At 34.7% G+C, this 20,127-nt stretch overlaps 1 protein-coding gene across 2 annotated transcripts; it reads left to right on the top strand.

Moving 5' to 3' along the window:
• Nucleotides 1-1,477: 1,477 nt before the first annotated feature.
• LOC131153626 (putative F-box protein PP2-B12) lies at nt 1,478-11,644 on the top strand. 2 transcript variants are annotated; one of them, XM_058106059.1, is made up of 3 exons: nt 1,478-1,899; nt 10,798-10,916; nt 11,031-11,644. In XM_058106059.1, exons 1-3 carry the CDS (start codon nt 1,597-1,599, stop codon nt 11,500-11,502), a joined length of 894 nt encoding a protein of 297 aa, XP_057962042.1. In that variant the 5' UTR covers nt 1,478-1,596; the 3' UTR covers nt 11,503-11,644. The 2 variants fall into 2 exon arrangements, with proteins under 2 accessions (XP_057962042.1, XP_057962041.1); XM_058106058.1 differs by having other exon boundaries at nt 1,504-1,899; nt 11,007-11,644.
• The last annotated feature ends 8,483 nt before the right edge of the window (nt 11,645-20,127 follow it).

The following is a 20,127-nucleotide window of genomic DNA, read 5'->3' as shown; positions in this document are numbered from 1 at the left end:
TGTGTACTGAAGAATACAGATAGAACTCTAATATATATCTAATAGGATCATGTAAGAACGTTTATGTTTTCCGCTGTGCATGAATACAGATTTGTATGAGAGACACCTGTTTGTCCCTGTTTTGGGTGGGTTGTTTATGTATGTTTATCAAAAACATGTATAACGTATGTGTTACGCACTTTGGGTTCGTACAAAGGACTGGGGCGTTACAGAAAAAGGTATTAATGCAATTCTATATGGACAAAGTTCATCCTTTGGGATTTCCAATTATGATTCGATCACTTGATGTTAAGAAGGATCTATTTCGATCTCATGATAAGAGGGAGGAATTACTTGGTCCTGAAGTACCATATTTAAGTGTTGTCGGCTCTTTAATGTATTTAGCTAATTGTGCAAGACTTGACATTGCATTTGCTGTAAATTTACTAGTAAGATACAACTCTGCTCTTACTCGGTGACACTGGAATATAATTAAGCACATTTTACGCTATTTGAGAGATGTTAAATATCTATTTGATCCTCACAATGCTAAATCTCAAATTGGATATGTATTTCTTTATGGAAAAACTATTATATTTTTAAATCAGTAAAACATACAATTACAACAACATCTTCCAATCATTTTGGAAATACTAATTATTCATGAAGCTAGTAGAGAATACGTGATGTTCAGATAAGTGATTTCTCATATCCAAGCAAATTGTGGTCTTCAATCAATCAAGGATATTCCAACAGTCTTATATGAAGACAACGTTACATGTATAAATCAACTAAGAGGCTGATACATAAAGAGTGACAGAACAAATGATATCTCTCCAAAATTTTTCTATACACATGAACTCTAAAAGAATGGTGATATAGATGTTTAGCAGATCTGATCAAGTGATAATCTAACATATTTGTTCACCAAAACTTTGCCAACTACAACATTCAAGAAATTAGCTTATCTTATTGGAATGAGACATCTTAAAGATCTCAGTATAAAAAGTTAATATATGGGTGACATCTAAGAGGAAGTGTTATGAAAAATATGAATGTCACCCCATTTTCCACCACTTCGATTTTTCCACTCTAATAAAGGCCTTTATTATCCATATTACTTTATAGAAGGGCACCCTACCCCTCAAATTTAAAATATACATTGCATATTAGTATATACACTTGCATGCTTAAAGTAAGTAGGGTGTATAGGAAGAAGATGAGAGATAAAGAAAAGAAAAATATCTTGTACAGGGTCGGAAATATTTTGTACAGAGACCGGTTCTAAATTATCTGGTAATTCCTCTCGAATTAGTGAAGTTTTTTATCTCATCTGCCTGTGGAGTAGTCATAGCAGAATTACGTAAATTTATGTCTTATCTCTATTTATTTTTCTGTATCTTTTATAATAAATAAAAAATTATATAATTTTTTAAATTTTAAATAAAATTTCTAAAAATTTTGAAATCTTACTCAAGTTTATTGGACTCATAACAACAGCCACGGAACATGCGGTTCGAACTATTGTCGGGATAAAAGTCAAATATCCATCAAACAGGCTGTGCCGTAAGGGCAGCAAACAGAAGCTCAGAGCGATTTAGAGAGAGAGAGAGAGAGATGATGGAGGAAGGAAATGGAAATGGCGGAGGAGGGATGGATCTGTTGATGTTGCCGGAAGGCTGCATAGCCAACATCCTGTCTTTGACAAGCCCAGCCGACGCATGCAGGCTCTCTCTGGTCTCCCCCACCTTCCGCTCTGCCGCTGATTCCGACGTCGTCTGGCACCGATTTCTGGCCTCCAATTGCCACAGCCTCATTTCCGGATCCTGCTCTTCCTCTCTTTTCGCCGACCGCTCCTCCAAGAAGAAGCTTTTCTTCCGCCTCTGCGATTTTCCCTTCCTCATCGACGAGGGTACCAAGGTGATTCCCCATTTCTACCGTTTCAGTTTTCATGTTTTCGTTCTATCTTCTTTTGCTGCGATCACATATAGATCCACTGCGTAGTTTCGAGATTTATTTTTCTTGTTTCTGCGGTTTTAATTTCACTACTTCTGGGGGTAAATTGCATATATTCTATTGAAAAATTGTTGTTGGAAAAGGATGGAACTTTGTATTAGTTTCTGGTGGTTTGAGGACGCTGTCATCGACATCGTTGATATTTAATTGGAAGAACTGATATTTGCAGGATCGAATTTTGATTTTTTTTTTTTTACTTTCCCGGTCAAGCTTTCGTTGAATATGTAAGATTTTTTTGAGTTAAAAATTCGTTTTAAAGAAAATTAAATGTCAGAACCGGGGCAGCATTCCAATTTTCAAATTTTAAAATTCTGAATTCAAAAAGGTGCTGATTGTTTTTTTATAAGTCAAGAAAGACATCATCCAACAAGGATCCCAAATCCCGATGCAACAGGAGAAACATGGACACGCTCAAAATTGCTAGCGTAAGGATTTCTGAAATTTTATTTGCCTTCTCTGTGAATGTTGTACAGGCATTGTTGTGAATACGATCTGTGCAGTTATGCACAGTTTGTAGAAGCATTGTTGTGAAACTCAAATCTCTAAAATTCTGCACGGACACATTAGGGTGGGGGAGAAAATTAGAGAAATTGATAAATTAGGATTTAAACTTTTGTACACTAAAAAAGAAAAACATAAGCATAGAGTAAACATTATTATAGACAAAAGTTTAAAAGATAGTGTTGTGGATGTAATTAGAGTAAGGAAGAGAATTATAAAAATCAAAATGGTATTAGGACAAGAGATAATAAATATCATTAGTGCTTATATTCCTCAAGTTAGATTAGTAGAAAATCTTAAGAGACAATTTTGGGAAGATATGGATAATATTATATAACGCATATCAGGGACGAAGAAAATATTTATAGGAGGAGATCTGAATGGACACATTGGAAAAGATAATAAAAATTATGAGAAGATACCTAGAGGATATGGATATGGAGACAAAAATGAGTCTGGGGAGATGATCTTAGACTTTGTTATGTCATATGATTTTAGTATAATGAATACTTGGTTTAAGAAGAGAGAATAACACTTAATAACCTTTAAAGTGGATAAAATAGAAGTCAAATAGATTTTTTTTTAACTAGGAGGGTAGATCGTTTATCATGTAAGGATTGTTAAGTTATTCCAAGTGAAGGTCTAACCACACAACATAGAGTCTTAGTGTTAGATATATGTATTAAAAAATGGAAGGAAAATGATAAAATAAACCAGTATAGGAGAACTAGATGGTGGAACTTAAAAGGAGAAAATATAATAAAATTTAAAGATAAAATGATCAAAGATGGGGATTGGACCTTAGAGGATGGGATAGATACAAATACTCTTTGGAATAGATTAGCTAGCTCTATTAAAAAGATAGTAAAAATGATTTTAGGTGAATCAAGGGAAAGATTCTCGAATAGTAAAGAAAGTTGGTGGTGGAATAAAGATGTATAAAAAATCATAAAGACAAAAAGAAATTGGTATAAAACGTGGCAAAAATGTAAAAATAGAGATAATTTTGAAAAATATAAGGAGGTAAAAAAAGATGCAAAAAGGGCCGTTAATGAAGTTAAATATAGATCATTTAGTAGTTTGTATGATAGATTAGGTACAAAAGAAGGGGAAATAGATATATTTAAACTTGCTAAAGTTAGAGAAAGGAAGAGCAAGGACTTAGGAAATGTAAAATGCATAAAAAGTGAGGATGATATTGTTTTGGTTAAGGATGAAAATATTAAAGAAAGATGGCGAAATTACTTTAGTAAGTTGTTTAACGAAAACCAAATAGAAGGCTTAAACTTAGAATTGTCAAATGAGGAAAAGACTAAAAATATAAGATTTATTTGCAAAATTAGAGTTAACGAAGTTAAATTTGCACTAAAAAAGATGAAAAATAGGAAAGTCATGGGGCCAGATAACATCTCAATTGAAGTTTGGAAATGCTTGGGTGATAACGGAATTATATGGTTAACAAATTCATTTAATACAATTGTAAAAATTAAGAAAATGTCAGATGAATGAAGGAAAAACACTTTAATACCTATATACAAAAATAAAGGAGATATTCAAAATTGTAATAACTATCATGGAATTAAACTTATGAGTCATACGATGAAACTATGAGAAAGAGTAGTTGAACAAAGATTAAGGTTAAAAACGAAGATCTCAGAAAATCAATTTGGTTTTATGCTTGGGAGATCTACCACAGAAGTTATTTATCTTTTAAGAAGATTAAAGGAAAAGTTTAGGGAAAAGAAGAGGGATTTGCATATGATATTTATTGACCTTGAGAAAGCATATGATAGGACACCTAGGGAAGTTCTATGGTGGGTTTTAAAAAAAAAGGGTATATGTTGTAGGTATACCGATGTCATTAAGGATATGTACGATGGAGTAATGACTAGTGTAAAAACTATAGATGGAGAAATTAGAGAATTTCCGATTACCATAGGTGTATATCAAGGATTTGTTTTGAGTCCTTATCTTTTTGCTTTAGTGATGGACCAATTGACTAAGAGTATTCAAAAGGAGGTTCCATGGTGTATGTTGTTTGCAGATGATATTGTATTAATTGACGAAATTAGGGATAAAGTAGAGGTTGAGGTAGAATTATGGAGAGAAACTTTGGAATCTAGAGGCTTTAGGATAAGTAGAAATAAAACAGAATATATGAAATGTAATTTTAGTAATGATAGGAGGAATATTGGAGACAAAGTTAAAATTGATGATGAAGAAATAAATAACACTTGTAGATTTCGATACCTTGGTTCTATTATGCAAGTTGAAGGAGAAATTGAAGATGATGTAATGCATAGAGTTAAGGCAGGTTGGGTAAAATGGAGAAGTGCTTCAAGTGTGCTATGTGATCGTAGAATACCCTTAAATTTGAAAAGGAAGTTTTATAGGACAGCTATAAGACCAGCTATGCTATATGGATCGGAATGTTGGGCGATGAAGAAACATAATATCCAAAAAGTAAAAGTTGCCGAGATGGGGATGCTTAGATGGATGAGTGGTATAACATTGAAAGATAAATTAAGGAATGAACATATTCGTGGTAAGTTAGGTGTAGCTCCTATAGAAGATAAGATAAGGGAGGGACGACTTAGATAGTATGAACACTTGCAACGTAGGTCTTATAGTGCACTTGTGAGGAAGAGTGACTTAGTTATTATAGGGGGCAGTAGAAGGGGTAGGGGTAGACCCTAAATAACTTGGGAGGAGATAGTGAGTAAAGATTTAATATCCTTGAATTTATTAAAAGAAATGGTCCATGATCGCATAAATTGGCGGAAAATGATTCATATAGCCGACCCCACTTAGTGGGACTAAGGCTTGGTTTTGTTGTTGTTGATGTTACATTAGAATGAAGGCAATGAAAAAGAAAAGAGAGAGGAATTTGGTCATTTACGTTTAACCTCCATGTGAAAACTTCAAAATATTTTCCTATGGACATTATGAAACCATTTCCTTACAGAATTAGTGGACGACCCTCTGAATGTGAGTCGGAAGTGAACATATAGCATTAGGGGTGGCTAAACGGGTTCACCAATAGGGTCCAGGCAGGTTGAAAACGGGTCGGATCGTAACAGGAGGAAGTTAAATGGCTCACAATCCTATAAACCCTAATATGCTCGTTTAATAAATGGGTGGGTCACAGGTTACCCGTTTAAAAAAATTTAATTATTTTAAAATTTAAAAGCAAAAAAATAAAAATAAAAATAAATAATCTCTCATCACTCATCACTCATCACTCATCTCTCATCGGGTCTCTCTAGTTGGAGGAGGAGGAATCAAAATCAAAATTTTAAATCTCGGGATTTAAAACATTGAATCAAAATCAAGAACTGCGATCGGCGAGGAGCTCTTCCTGCCGGAGCCGTTTAGAGGAAGAAGAAGAACACGTTGGATCTTCGCTTTACGGTTCGAAACCGAACCAACTCTCCCTAGACCTCTGATCCATCCACCATGCTCCTTTCTCCTTTTGTTGTTTAAAGCTGTCTCAGTTCTCTTTAACCATTCGACTCGTAACCCCAACCTTTTTACTATCTCGCGATTTGATTTCGTGCCAGATCTAGGGCTTGCTTCTTGCCTCTTTCGGCGATGGCAACCGAGGAGTGGCGCAACTCTTCTTGCCGAAGCCCCCTATCCAAGCACTTATCGGCACACTTGAAGTAAGCTTTCGTCATGGTTGTCACTCATGGAGGGAGAGATTGAGGGGAGTCTAGAGCTTGGAGGAGGCAGCTGTGGCGAGAATTAGGAATAGGATTTAGTCATTTAGGGTTTTAACTTCAACAGTAGCCAAGTAAATGAGTCACACGGCGGGTGACTTGACCCGAACCCGGGTTGATCGGTTTATAAACTAGCGGTCATGGATTGACTTATTTATAAACGGGTTGATTTTCATAGATCCGGACCCATTTTAACCGGGTGGGTCATGGGTGACCCGTTGGGTCGAGACCCGTTTTGCCAGGCCTAGATATCATATCATTTGGACAATAGGAAAACATTGTTTTTGTACAATAAGGACAACTTTATTAACAGTGCACGAGAAGCTTACAAAGAATGAGATGGTCAGATTGGTCAAACCAATCGACTAATCAAGGTTAGCGTCTAGCAACACTCATTAATGACCAGATAGCATAAAGTACACAATTACATTCAAGAACCTGTAAAAAAAATAATGTAGTATTTTCTTCCATTATTATAGTTCCGAGTTTACCTTAGGATATGGTCCAACTGTCAAATCCCAATAGGTAACCTACTATATTCCATGTCTATTATAACTGACCAATGAATAATATAAGAAACTCTTTTTGTATTTTATTCAATTGCCTTGGCCAAGGTCTTATTTTAGTCGTTATTGTAATGCTCCGAACTCGAAATTAGGGTTCAGAGTGTTATTTGGAATACACCTCTGATACCACCTCGTGACGCCCTGAACCCGCCAAGAGGGGCCCGAGTGCTACGTGTTCCATTTACCTTAACTTAGCTCTATATCAGTTACGCAATGGAAATAATAACACTTCAATAATATACCAGAGTTTCTACATCTATACAATCTCAAAAGTATAAACCAACATTCAGTATTCACAACCATTCACAACTTTGAAAGCATAAATATATTACAACCCCAAAAATTATAATCAAAGTTTAAACCCTCTCTTTCTTTCAAAAATGCTATAGCAGCCTCGAGCTCTCTAAGCTCGATCATGCGAAGGTCCTGAAAAAGATAAAGTTCAACTATTGGGTGAGACACATCTTAGTAAGGATGAAATACATTAAACCAATGTGTGACTATCATGAGGTTTATGTACAACATATATATTCATTATTTTCAAATGAAACCACAGTTATGAAATCATTATTTGTTTCTACTCAAACACATGTATGGTATTTTACCCCGGATAGGGGTGATTACCCGCCCATATAAGTATAACTCCTCTGCTCTGATACCTTCAGAAACTTACGGTCACAATTGAAGCATATCAGGGCACTTACCTTACTTAGTAATCTCTCAGGTGGTTAGTTTATCCCGTACGCACGCATTCATACAAAGGTTTACTGGCAGAAGTTTCCGAGAATAGGGAAGATTACCTGGTCATACAAGTAGCTTCCCTCTACCCTAATACGTTATGCCGCCCTCAGCTACATCTGATACCTATCAGGGCACTCGCCTTTCTCAGCAAGCTCTTGGGCGAAGAGTATACTCCGTCCCAAATACATGTAATCTATTATATTTAATACTGATAATACTTTACTACATTACTATTTATACTGTTATCTCTGTGTCATTCATTACATTCACATTCATATTTTATATTTCCATGTCTGCTTTCACATATTCTATTTTCATGTCATTTTTGTCTGCTGTTCTTATATCCATTGCTTCCATATCTGCTATTTCCATATCTATTCTTCTCATATTATCCATGATTAAACTTACAATTATGCGTATAGAACTCTCTCTATACCGATGATAATCATAGTCATGCTTCCGCCCCATTACGGGTTGTGCGGCTCAAAGGTTGGACTTAACCCTGGTTGGCCCACCAGAGTCAAATCAACCACATTCTACAGTCTGTAGGTCCAATCGGTTGTTCCCACATTGGTCTAGACTCCAAGGGGACACTTTCCTTCCCAGCACAATCGACCATCCAATCTCCACACTCTATCTAAGATGTGTGGGTGCACTAGCGCTACTATATATATCCGCAACAGTACTATGCCCTTTTCTGGTCCATCGGAATTCTCAAACCATACATTGTAATTTAATATTACCAAACACATGCAAAATAAATAATATCACATTTTAATTCTCAATACATTTTCAATATTTCCAGCATCTCATACATATATCAAAATTTAATACAAAATTTCATTTTACTTATGCCACACAATTTAACAACATATTTCATACGTTTACTGTACAATAATTCAACCCATGATCATCGTGCATATGCTGAAAATATACATTTAATTTCTTACACAATTAATCAGAAAATATGACATTTTAATTTTTCATTTTAACAAATAATATCTACTAGCACAGCCATAGGCTCAGAAATTTACAATTCCAATGGTCGGCTTTTCAGAACCCACGTGAAAATCATATACATATATACATAAAGTTTCCATTCTTCACCGGTTATTTCCTCAAAAATCCTGATTTAATATCTTCCCTTTACCTAATTTCTTGAATTACGCTAATAGGAACCCCAAAATGATGCTTGTGGCGCTCACACAAACCCTAAATCAAAAACTTTAGTTTAATCAAATAAACCTCAAATAACCTGCTATTTCAATATTTTCTCAACTCATGAATCTCGAATAAACATTTAAAACCTAAAAAACTAGGTATCCTAACCCTTATCTCAACTTTGGAGTGATGTCTGAAAAGTCCAATTTAGAAATTTGCTCCACTAGATATGTAGAGAATCTCTTCTAGAACATCGTAGCGGTTTCCGTTTATTGATTTGGGCTGAATCCAGACCGGAATCTTAGAGAGAAGGTAGAGAGAGCTGTTTTAGAGAGAGAAACGAAGAAAAAATGATTTCTTTGCGGAGAAGCTTCCTCAAATCAATTTATACACAATGTTGCCACGTGATTTCGTCGACGAGAAAACATGATTCATCGACGAACCATAGAAAGGAATTCATCGATGAAACTTAAAATTTGAAATTCACTCTCTCGAGATATCTTCGTCACTGAGGAACTTAACTTCGTTGACGATCCCTAGAAGATCACTTGTCAACGAAGACGAGAGATTCGACGACGAGGTCTGTTGTCTTTCCCTTTTAAAATTTTTCCTTTTTCCTCTTATTATTTATTTATCTATTCTATTTATTATTATTTCCTAATTATTTTAGTAGTTATAATTTTTTGGGTCTCTATAGTTATAATTAATGATAACATAGACCTCAAATTTATTACCAAGAGTTGACGGATTCCATCTTGATCAATCATTAATTCTACAAGTATTAAATCATATCCAATATCCTTTCAATTATCACCGTAGGGCAATAGGTGTCCAGAATCAAAGTATGATAAATAACATGTTAATTACTACGAAGATCTCAAGTCAAAAGAAATTCTTACATCATATTCTTTAAGAAAATATCCTATTGATAGTTTAATGGTAATTCTAACCGAATTTTCAATTGAATCAGTTCAATGATCATATCTCCATATGGATCATCTATATATATAATTTAGTTAATGTGATCAACTAATCTCTAACTTACAAGACCACCACATGTATATTGATCTGACCGGATCATTAATGTCCTAATATTAATGATCCTATGACCAAGAACAATTTAAATTAAATAGAAAAAGGCCTAACTCGCATTATCACGATCTCCATCATGATGACAAGCCTATAAATTTAATCAATAATATTTATTTAGTTAGTTAAATAACTAAATAAAACTGCTAATGTCATTTATTAATCAAAACTGTTGATTAAAAATGTGTTCAAACTATTACATGTGAAATTTGGATCTAGGGCATACTAATTCTAACCCCCAACACAAGGATCGACAGGGCTGGAAAAAAAATTGTGAATGGGTGTTTTACTTCTTTTTCTTTGGTCGAAAATCATTTTAAAGAAGCATAAATTATTATGTTTCCTTATTATAATGACCCGGTGGTCAGTTCTCTTAATTTTTTTCGCTGGATTTGACAAAGTGCTGAATATTTTGTCCAAGTTATTCTAGTATGGAATTCTACTCCATTACCCTATGTTTGAGAGCTTGCTTGAATATTAAGCTTTAGATTTGTTGTTGTGTGGGTTTGCCAATTTGGACACGATGCAATACAAATAAGTACTGAATTTTGTGACTCTGCACAAATTCAAATCCAAGATCCAAACCCCGTGCTCCCAAACTCAACCGTGAGTCTCTCTTTTATCTCAAAATGAACCAGTGGTAGATATGCAAAAAGTTCAAAAATATTGGGAAAAAAAAAAATGAATCCTTTTTTTAAGCAGTTTCTTGCAGTCACTTGAATTTCAGAAGGCATCAGTTGGGGTCTGGAAGATATGCATGTTTTAAATAAGTATGGGTCATCATGATGTTCCTTGTGCTGCGCATACAATATGGCATGCTTGCGGCCTTTCTGAATATAGTTGGCTGAGAACCATGTCTGCCTGCCAATGTTCTTGTGCTTGGTACTTGTGGGGTTGGCTGAGAACAATGCTCGACTTCCAATGTCCTTCTCTTTCTCTCTCTCTCTCTCTCTCTCTCTGCTCGCTGCTTGCTTCTTGCTAGACTGCCTTATTGATTTTATACCTTTATCACCTGCATTAAATAGAGCTTTTCATTAGAGAGATGGAATGGAAAGAAATGCTACATGTTAGCACCAAGGAGTCTGTCCATTGAATCGGCCGACACTCCCATGTCTTGGAGGTGGATTTCGTTACCAGAATCCAGGTCTGCGATTCTCATCAAGTTTTTTTCCCTGCCATTTTTTATTTATTTAATTTTTTCCCCTGTAATTTGTGCCCTTTCTTCTCTAAGCAGTTGGCTCTATGTACCTGCGCACAGGTTTCCAGAGGTGGCTGAGCTTGTCAATGCGTGTTGGCTTGAAATTTGTGGCACGATAAGTACTTGCTTGCTATCACCAGACACGAAGTATGCTGCTTACTTGGTTTTCAAGCTGACGGAATCAACGAAAGGATTTGCATACCAACCCGTGGAAGTCTCTGCTGGGATAACTGGTGGCGAAAATATCGTCCGGTCTGTTTATTTAGATAGAAAGGAGAGGACATTTCGTATCAGACGGAGGCGTGCTGGTCGTGGTGGGCTGGTAAGCGGTGGAGCACCTGCCCCTGGCGAATTGAATGATGAATCATTTACGAAAGAGAGGGCGGATGGGAGGTGTGAGGTTGAATTGGGTGAGTTCTTCAACAACGATGGAGGTGAGGAACTGGAGATGAGCGTGAGGGAGGTGGGGGGTGGCCACTGGAAGTCTGGCCTTGTTATCCAAGGGATTGAGATGAGGCCTAAAGAGGGTTGATGAATCAGACAATTGTGTTTTGGCTTATTTCGTTGATGAATTAGTTCTATTTGTCAATGCTTCTTGGCATTAATAAATCGATTGTCAAGTTCGGATGTAACCAAATGCCTAAAAAAATGGATCTAAGAATTTGTCTGATTAACCAATTTTTAATTTTTAAAAAATAAGAATAAATCTCATTTCATTCTATTCTTGCATACCAAACCTCTTTAGAACTTTATTTGTTTGGATAAAAAATTTTGTTTGAGGAAAAAAAAGAAAAGAAAATAAGGAAATTTATTTTCTATGGTATAATTCTCTGTATCAAATATTGTTGAAAATGAGAACTTTTTCTAATTTAAATATTTTTTTAAAATAGGTGTTAATAATATGTATAATTAAAATCTTATTCATTGATTTGTTATATATTTACTTTCCTTCTCCTTTTTATTGAGGATTAAATATGAAAAATGAATTTGTTTCATATTTTTCTTTTCTTCTTTGTCCCATATTTGGGAGTTCGGAAGATTGAAACAATGTATTATGTTTCATATAAATTTACACATACAAATATGAGAGTAAAAATTCATGCTTCAAAGTTGAGGGGTCATGAATTTTGGATTTGTGTAGATATGAGAAATATTTAATGAAATTTTATAGCAAGATTGGTACAATTCAACAAAAATATAAATTTAGGATGCTATTAAATGTAATGTTAATATTTTCCAAGTTTTAAAGGCTTAATAAAGTTTGGATGGCAAAAGGGTTATGAGTTTGTTTTTACCATATCATGCAATTTGTGGATTTTGCGTTCTTAAATTTTAAAATTTGATCTTAAATTTAAATAAGTAAATTTGGATAAAATATAATATAGAATTTTGTTAAATTTTGTTTGCAGTTTTAATTGATTGGTCCAACCGAATTGGATCTTTAACATATAGTCTTACTATTAAATTAATTTTAAAAATATTTTATAAAATAGAAAAAGGTAAATTTAATAATACTCATGAGTTTTTTTTTTTAATATAATACTTCACCCTTAAATTTTTAAGAGCTATCAAAAAATCTCCTTGAGGTTTTTATTGACTACATGAACTTTTTGTCAGTTGATTGTTACTTAATTTTTAAGACTAGTGAAAAGAAAATAAAATTTTACCACTAATAAAATAACAATTTTACCCTTTCATTCAATTTTGAAAAGAAAAATAAAGGAGATGACCCTAATTTAATAAATTAAGTTAAGAAAATTGGCCAATGAAGTACAATAATTATTAAAAATTTAACTTATTCGTAAATCCGCCCATCTGAAGAGCTTCGCTCATCAAGCACAAAGAAATGAGTTCTACTCACCAAGAAATGACTCAACTAATGAGCTTTGCTCATAAGGCCCAATGCCCATATGATGAGATCTACTCATAAGGCACAAAGAGATGAACTCTACTCACCATAAAATGACCCAACTAAAAAACTCTACTTATGAGGCCTGACACCCATATGATGATTTTTGCTCATGAGCCTTGACACTTATCTGATGAGCTCTGTTCATAAGAAAGGGATTTCTTGGTAAAGAGCTACTTGTCCAAAGAGAGAATCCATATTCGTTTTGCTAATAGGTTGTTTGACCAAGAGGAGAGAATATTTATGCTTAGCCAAGAATTGCTCTGCCAAAAATATGGTTGAGCTACTCCGCCAAAGAGACAATTAATCTATCTTTGTTCGGCCAAAAGGCCGATCGACTGAGAGAAGATAATATATTTGCTTGATCATGAGTTGCTTGACTAAAAAAGCACCTGTTTTTGCTCGGCCAGAAAGACCACCTATTCTTTGCTCGATTAGGAGTAAAATTATTATAAGATAAAGATATACTGGTGTTTGAGTTGATTAAACTAGGATGTTGTAATTTCAGGGTTTTGGGTTTCCAAACACTACAAGCATGGGTTGAAGATCCTAGCTGGTGTTTCCTAAAAAACTCAGGTAATATTGATAAATAAATAGTAGTTTGGAATTTTATGGATATAATGGGATATGTGAGCCTAGGGAAAGGGCGAGTATAGTTATTATTCTAAGTTTGGGTTGATTAAATTAGGAATATATATATATATATATATATATATATATATATATTATTTCAGGGTTTTGGAGTTTGGTATGCTGCGAGCATAGGAATAAAGTTGGAATCAGATCTCCTAACCAGTTAGCTAAGGGAAATATGTTATGCTAGTAATTTTAGAAATTTTATCAGTAAAACATATGTATTTTTGCGATATGAAATTACGTGTTATTAGGGAAAACTCTACTAATTATATGTTATTTTTATTATTAGAAAAAGCATATTATAGTTCAATGCTTTCTTATTTATTTAATTTTTTGGAATGAGTAAATATTAGTTCAGTACAGACTTTAGTCAACTTTAAAGTATCATGATTTACAGTATATATATACAGAAAGATGATTTATAGAATTTAAAGAATTATGATTTACAACATATACAACAGAAAGATGTTTTTACAACATTTACGGTATACCATGATATACAGATTACAGACCATAACATTCAGATATTTCAGTCTTCTCACATATTTCAGTTTATTCATATCAGCTTTTGCAATGCTATGATTATTACAGTTGAAACAGAATCATGGTAAAACAGTAAGATATAAATATAAATATATATATATATATATATATATATATATATATTAGTACTATACAATATTAGACCCTGATGGATCAGTTCAGATTTCAGAGCACGGTACCGTAGTTATTTCAGATCAGAATGCAATCACATGTTTCAGATAGTGTGTGGATTTATCAGTAGTTGATCGTACCTTAGGAGGTACTGCAGACTACCCGGTAGTCCAGGTTAAGGCGGCCGATCTGACTAGGGAGATTTCAGTTGACTTATCCTAATAGGCCAACCAATGTTAAGTCTCGCCTACGGATGCACAACCCTATCATGAGGAGTTAAATCATGACATACAGTCATCTAGGGATGTTTTCACAATTAGGTATATATATATATAGATTTTCAAAAAAACAACAGATGTATTTATAATTACTAGAAGTATGATTAAATAGAAAGTCTTGAAACAGTTGTATTCTAAGCTACATAGGTGTGAATTATTTTGTATATTATTTTACATGCTATCTTAGTTTCAGCTGTTTAACAGTATATTATTCATGTAAACTCAGCTGCCACACAATAGTAATAGCATATTTCATCTTACTAAGAGTTGTTTCATCCCAATAATTTAAATATTTCAAGTGATCCAATTAGACGAGCAAATCAGGCTCGAAGATAGAAGGGATTTTGTACTGCCCTGTCTACAGGGTAAGTGTTTTAGGGAGATGTATTTTTAAGTGGTTTAGGAAGTCTAGTGGAGGATTTTTGGAATGATGTATATTTATACATGGTTTAGGAAAATACTAAATTTTGGTATTGTAATTATGGTTTTAAGATTCTATGTTTTCCGCTGCATAGGTATGTTATAGTAGATTTATCAGGGGTATAAGAGAAACATGATTTTACAGTAAAAAAAAATGGCTTGAATTTTCAGGTCGTTACATATTTGCCGTTAATTGAGTTCGCCTACAATAACAGTTATTAGGCCAGTATCAAGATAACACCGTACGAGGCACTATATGGTCGGAGGTGTTGATCTCTTTTGTATTGGGATGAGGATGGTGAGCGATAAATATTGGGGCCAGAGTTTGTCCAGTAGACTTCGGAGAAGGTCAAGCTCATTAGGGAACATATTAAAGCAGCTCAGAGTTAGCAGAAGAGTTATGTAGATACATGCTGACATGAGTTAGAGTTCGAGGTGGGAGATGTTGTGTTTTTAAGGATTGCTCCAATGAAAGGAGTGATAAGGTTTGGTAGGAAGGGCAAGCTGAGCCCTAGGTACGTCAGACCATTCGATATTTTGGAGAGAGTCGGTTTAGTGGCGCACAGGATATCATTACCACCCGCATTGTCTAGGATTCACTATGTGTTCCACGTGTCCATGCTTAGAAGGTATGTTCTAGATCATTTGCATGTGATCAATTACAAGTCGTTGGAGCTTGAGGACATGTTAGCATATGAGGAGATAGCAGTTCAGATCCTAGACTATGTGAGCAAGAGTTACGTACGAAGAGAATTCCGTTAGTAAAGGTACTGTGGCATAATCATGCAGTAGAGGAGGCTTCATGGGAGCTAGAGTCAGAGATACGTCAGAAGTATCCTCAGTTATTCAGAGACGCTCAGAGTTAGATAGGTAATCAGAATGGTAAGTAAGTGGTTTATGTGTATGTTTGGTAGTGTAGGTTTGTTCATGTTCAGAGTATGATTGATCTTCGGGAGAGTTATGTTTGGATATTGTAATCTCCCGAGACACTATGTGTAACCACAGTATTCTTCTGCCATAAGTGAGGGCAGGAAATAAATTTTGGACAAGGTTGTTATGTGGGTGGCTGCCAGCTCTTCCTAGAGTCAGAGCAGTGATGGTTTAGATGATGTGATAGAAAGTAGTTAGCAAATTTCAAGGACAAAATTTTTATAAGGAGGGGAGATTGTAAAGACCCGAACAAGGAAAATAAGGAAATTAAATAAGGAAGGAAAAAAGGGATTTTTAGCAGGCTTCATCGACGAACTCCACGTTCTCGTCGACAAAGGTCTTTCCGAGGCTTGTCACTGAAATTTAGAGCTTCGTCGACGAAGAGACCCAGAACGTCCGAAAAATATCAGGCCTAGGATTCATCAATGAGGTCCTTCCTTCATCAACGAACAACCTTGTGTGGCTCATTGACGAAGGTGTCATTTCGTCGATGAATTTGACCCGATCAAGGGGTCCATAAATAGATTTTCAATTGCTTCATAGTTAAGAAATCAAATTATCTCTCCCTCTCTCTCTTTAGAACTTGGGCCTACACTCTCTCTCTCTCTCTCTCTCTCTTTGATCTTTCGTTGTCCATTGCCCGTTTCAATGATCAGAAGTTACTACGAGGATCAGGGAGTGAATATCTACAAGTTTCGCGGAGTGGATTCTTGATCTCAGGAAAAATTAGGGTTCAATTTTCGAGTGTCTCAGGTTGTTTTCAGGAAATAGGTAAGGGGATTATATTATGTCGACTATTTTTATGAGTCTTAATGGATTGAAATGTTAAAACGAATTTTATATAAACAGTTACAGCTTTTTTAGGGTTCGTTTAACTGATTTTATTTTCAAAACCAACTGTTTAAATCTAAATATGATATTTTTAAAATATAGTATGGATATTTATGAACCTTTTCACTGGTTGGAAAGTTGTTATTTCAAGCCATAGACTTGTTTGAAAATCAACCAAAGACGGTAGGGTTGATTATCTCTATTTTTTCCCGATTTAGTAGCAGTATGTATGTTCTTAAGCAGTTGAGTTATGTATGAATTATCAAAAGAATATTGGGTGGCATGAGTATATTTTTAATTGACATTAAATGAGCAGATTTTGTGTAATATTGAAATGTAACGGCTATAAGTCGAGATGAGAGATATGATGGCTATATGCCAAGAGATGAGATGAGATGAGATGTGACTGCTAAATGCTAAGTTTATGATACATCGGTTTTTACTGAGTCAGTATCGAGCAGATGTTTTCATAGAGTTATGTACAGAGTATGTTATATTACAGTTTTATGAAATGAATGATGATTACATTTTTATATGATGTAAATTGCCATATATGAAAGTAAAGCCCTGTTATGATGATCTCATGGTTAGAGCACAGTGCTGTAGCTATATGTATGTAAGGGTGCAACCACACTGCTCAGTTAGAGTGTGGATGGGAAAGGTGACTAGTGGCCTGGGTAAAGTACTCCCCGAAGGAGTGATTCCAAGGTCCCATCCGACGAAGTATTCCGGATGACTCAGCCTTCAGGCAGCCTTCCGGCACAAAAAGAGAGAGAGAGAGATCTGAGTCTGAAGTTCGGAGTTGGTCGTTCTGAGTTGAAGATTCTCTGCGCTGTGACTGGGTCGAGAGGTACCTTCTTCGGCGAGGGGATGTCTGGTTGAGGGGCGTGTGGATGACTGAAGAATGGCTTTGAGGCCTGAGGTATTGGAGCCTCTTCTGCGGAGGAATTCGAGATGTGACAGTCGAGAGAGGCGGGAGTTGGAGAGATGAGCATAGAGATTTCGAGTCGAGAGATTTTTGAAGAGTGTGAGTGATGAGGAGGAGACGACGAGATGTGGGAGAGAGAGAGAGAGAGAGAGAGAAGGCACCATCGTACTACTTTATGTTTTACTTGGCATTAGTCAGTCGACTATTTGTTAAGTCTAGTCTTTTGGCCACACAATCCGTCATGAGGGGAAACATGTCGCACGTGTGTGTGATGGCGTAACGACTCTAGTCCTATAGATCGGGTTGTATCTTCTAGGCATATATGGGTATATTTACTATAGAAAGGGCTATATTGAGCTAGCAGTATGTATTTTCAGATTTACAGAGCAATACAGATTTTAAAATGTCAATTAAATGCATTTAAATGTTAGCAGTATATGTACACACAAAATCTCATGCTAACCACACACTGATGATAATATAATTTGTCTTACTGAGAGGTGTCTCACCCTAGCATACAAATGTTGTTTTAGGTCCTCCGAGGGATTGAGCCTAGCATGTTTCCAAGCAGAGGTAGATAGTGGACAGTCCTTGTTAGAGCTGGTGAGATTTTATGCAGTGTCTATCTTTTGGGGATTGTATTTATATAACAGATTATGTTCCAATTATGTATGGATGTATAAGGGAAATAGTTAGAAACTCTAGTAAGTTTTATTAGAAGATGTATGTTTTCCATTGTGTATGTTTATACAATTCAGTATGGAACACCCGATTTCCCTTATTTGGGCCGGTTGTTTATGTATGGTATAAGAGAGAGATATGCATGTATATATGTTTAGTGGCACTCCGAGCCCACTGATAGGGTCGGGGTGCTACATTAATTCTAGGACATCAACTAAAGTTAGGAAAACTCACTTTAAAATGAAAGTAAATAGGACTCAATATTTTTCCTAGGCTAGCACGACTTAAGCTTAAAACGGGGAAACTCTTTTTTGAAATAACTGGAACTTCAAAATGGGATTCTAATTTTGAATAGGACTTAAATGAAAAATGAAAGAAAACTAATTTTGAAATTAATTAATAGTTAAGGAATCCTAGTTTAATAGGGACCAATTATTGGCTTAAATTCAGGGTTTTAAGACTCAGGTCATAATGCCTAGCCTAAGGGAAATGAGTTTCAAAATTACTGGCTCTTGGAGATTAATTTTGCAATTAGAAGGACTCACACTAGGATAACAACACTAAGGTTTTAAAAGGCAAAACCGAGAAGACCTAATTAAAAATCTAACAACTTATGATTTGAAAACCAAATAGACTCATGAAAACTACAATACTCAGGTTGACATCAAAAGGACTCAAATTTGGACATTATGGGGACTTCGAGTCTTAATTTTAAAATCCGGGATCATGTAGGACTCAAAATCAAACTTTATTGATACCGGGTCTTCTTGGGAGGGTCTGGTTAAAATTGGGGTGTCGACAAGGGATTTATCTAACAAGATCCCCTCGTTTTGAGATCTTGTTAGATAATCTTAAATCACATTGAGGTTTTTAATCTCCCATTAATTTTGTTCGTTTATTTATTTATTCATTTATTTGTTGATTTTAAAAGGAGTTAAGTTAAGGTTATTAAATTCTATTTGTGGATAATTCATAATTAATTAAGTACTGTTCATAGAACGGGTGTGTAGGGGTACGAATTCCTTCTCTTTGCATAATTGAACTCTCAATCTCGATTCTGGTATAAGCAGACCGAGACTACTAGTTCCTTGACTTAGTTTTAGCCTAGTGACCAATCAAATGAGTAGTAATTAAGTGTTCTAACTGCATCAAGGAAAAAAAGGTTAGTGGCGACTCGAAATCAAAGTTTTTCAACATCATATTTTAATCCCTCGCGGTCTCGGGATCCGTCTCTATGACGTCGCAACACATAGTAAAATAAATTTTTATTTTAAATAGAATTTAACATAGAAGGAAAATAAAATTAAAAATGAATTTCCTCCTCTTTTTTTTTTTTTTGTTTTTGTTTTTTCTCAAATAAAATTCTTGATTCAAACGAACTCTAAGGTCCGTTTGGATTTCATAAAATATTAGAAAAAGAAAAAGGAAAATATAAAGGAATCTTCATTTTCATCTTTGGTTATCAAGGAAAAAGAGAAAAAAAAAAAAAAAATATATGCCAAATTTATAAACAAAAATTTGATTTTACACGTCATTAATATTTTATTGTTAAAATTTTTAGGCAAATTAAAATAAACTTTTATTTTTTATAGTGTTTGATGAAGAAGGGAAATATAAGGGAAAATGAGTTTCTTCCTTATTTTCCTTTCCTTTTCTTTTCCCACGTAAAATCTTTGATTAAGATGGACCCTAAGGCCCGGTTTGGAACTTAAAAAATATGAGGGAAATAAAAGGAAAACAAAAAGGAATCTCATCTCTCATATTTGGTTATCAAGGAAATTAAAATATATATATATATATATATATATATATATATACATATATATAAATAAAATAAAATAAAATAAAGTATCATACACTAATTTAAATAAAATAACCCCAACTGAAAGT

Source organism: Malania oleifera, chromosome 4 (genome assembly GCF_029873635.1).
Source record: "Malania oleifera isolate guangnan ecotype guangnan chromosome 4, ASM2987363v1, whole genome shotgun sequence".
Classification (NCBI taxonomy): Eukaryota; Viridiplantae; Streptophyta; class Magnoliopsida; order Santalales; family Ximeniaceae; genus Malania; species Malania oleifera.
The sequence above is the reverse complement of the archived record's forward strand: the minus strand, read 5'-3'. Positions and strand labels throughout refer to the sequence as shown.

Bases quoted from the DNA above. Each gene is read 5' to 3' on its own strand.
- LOC131153626 (XM_058106058.1), top strand. From the start codon at position 1,597: ATGATGGAGGAAGGAAATGGAAATGGCGGAGGAGGGATGGATCTGTTG. The intron at 1,900-10,797 runs GTGATTCCCCAT...TGCATTAAATAG, and splicing joins TCATCGACGAGGGTACCAAG to AGCTTTTCATTAGAGAGATG. The intron at 10,917-11,006 runs GTCTGCGATTCT...TTCTCTAAGCAG, and splicing joins ATTTCGTTACCAGAATCCAG to TTGGCTCTATGTACCTGCGC.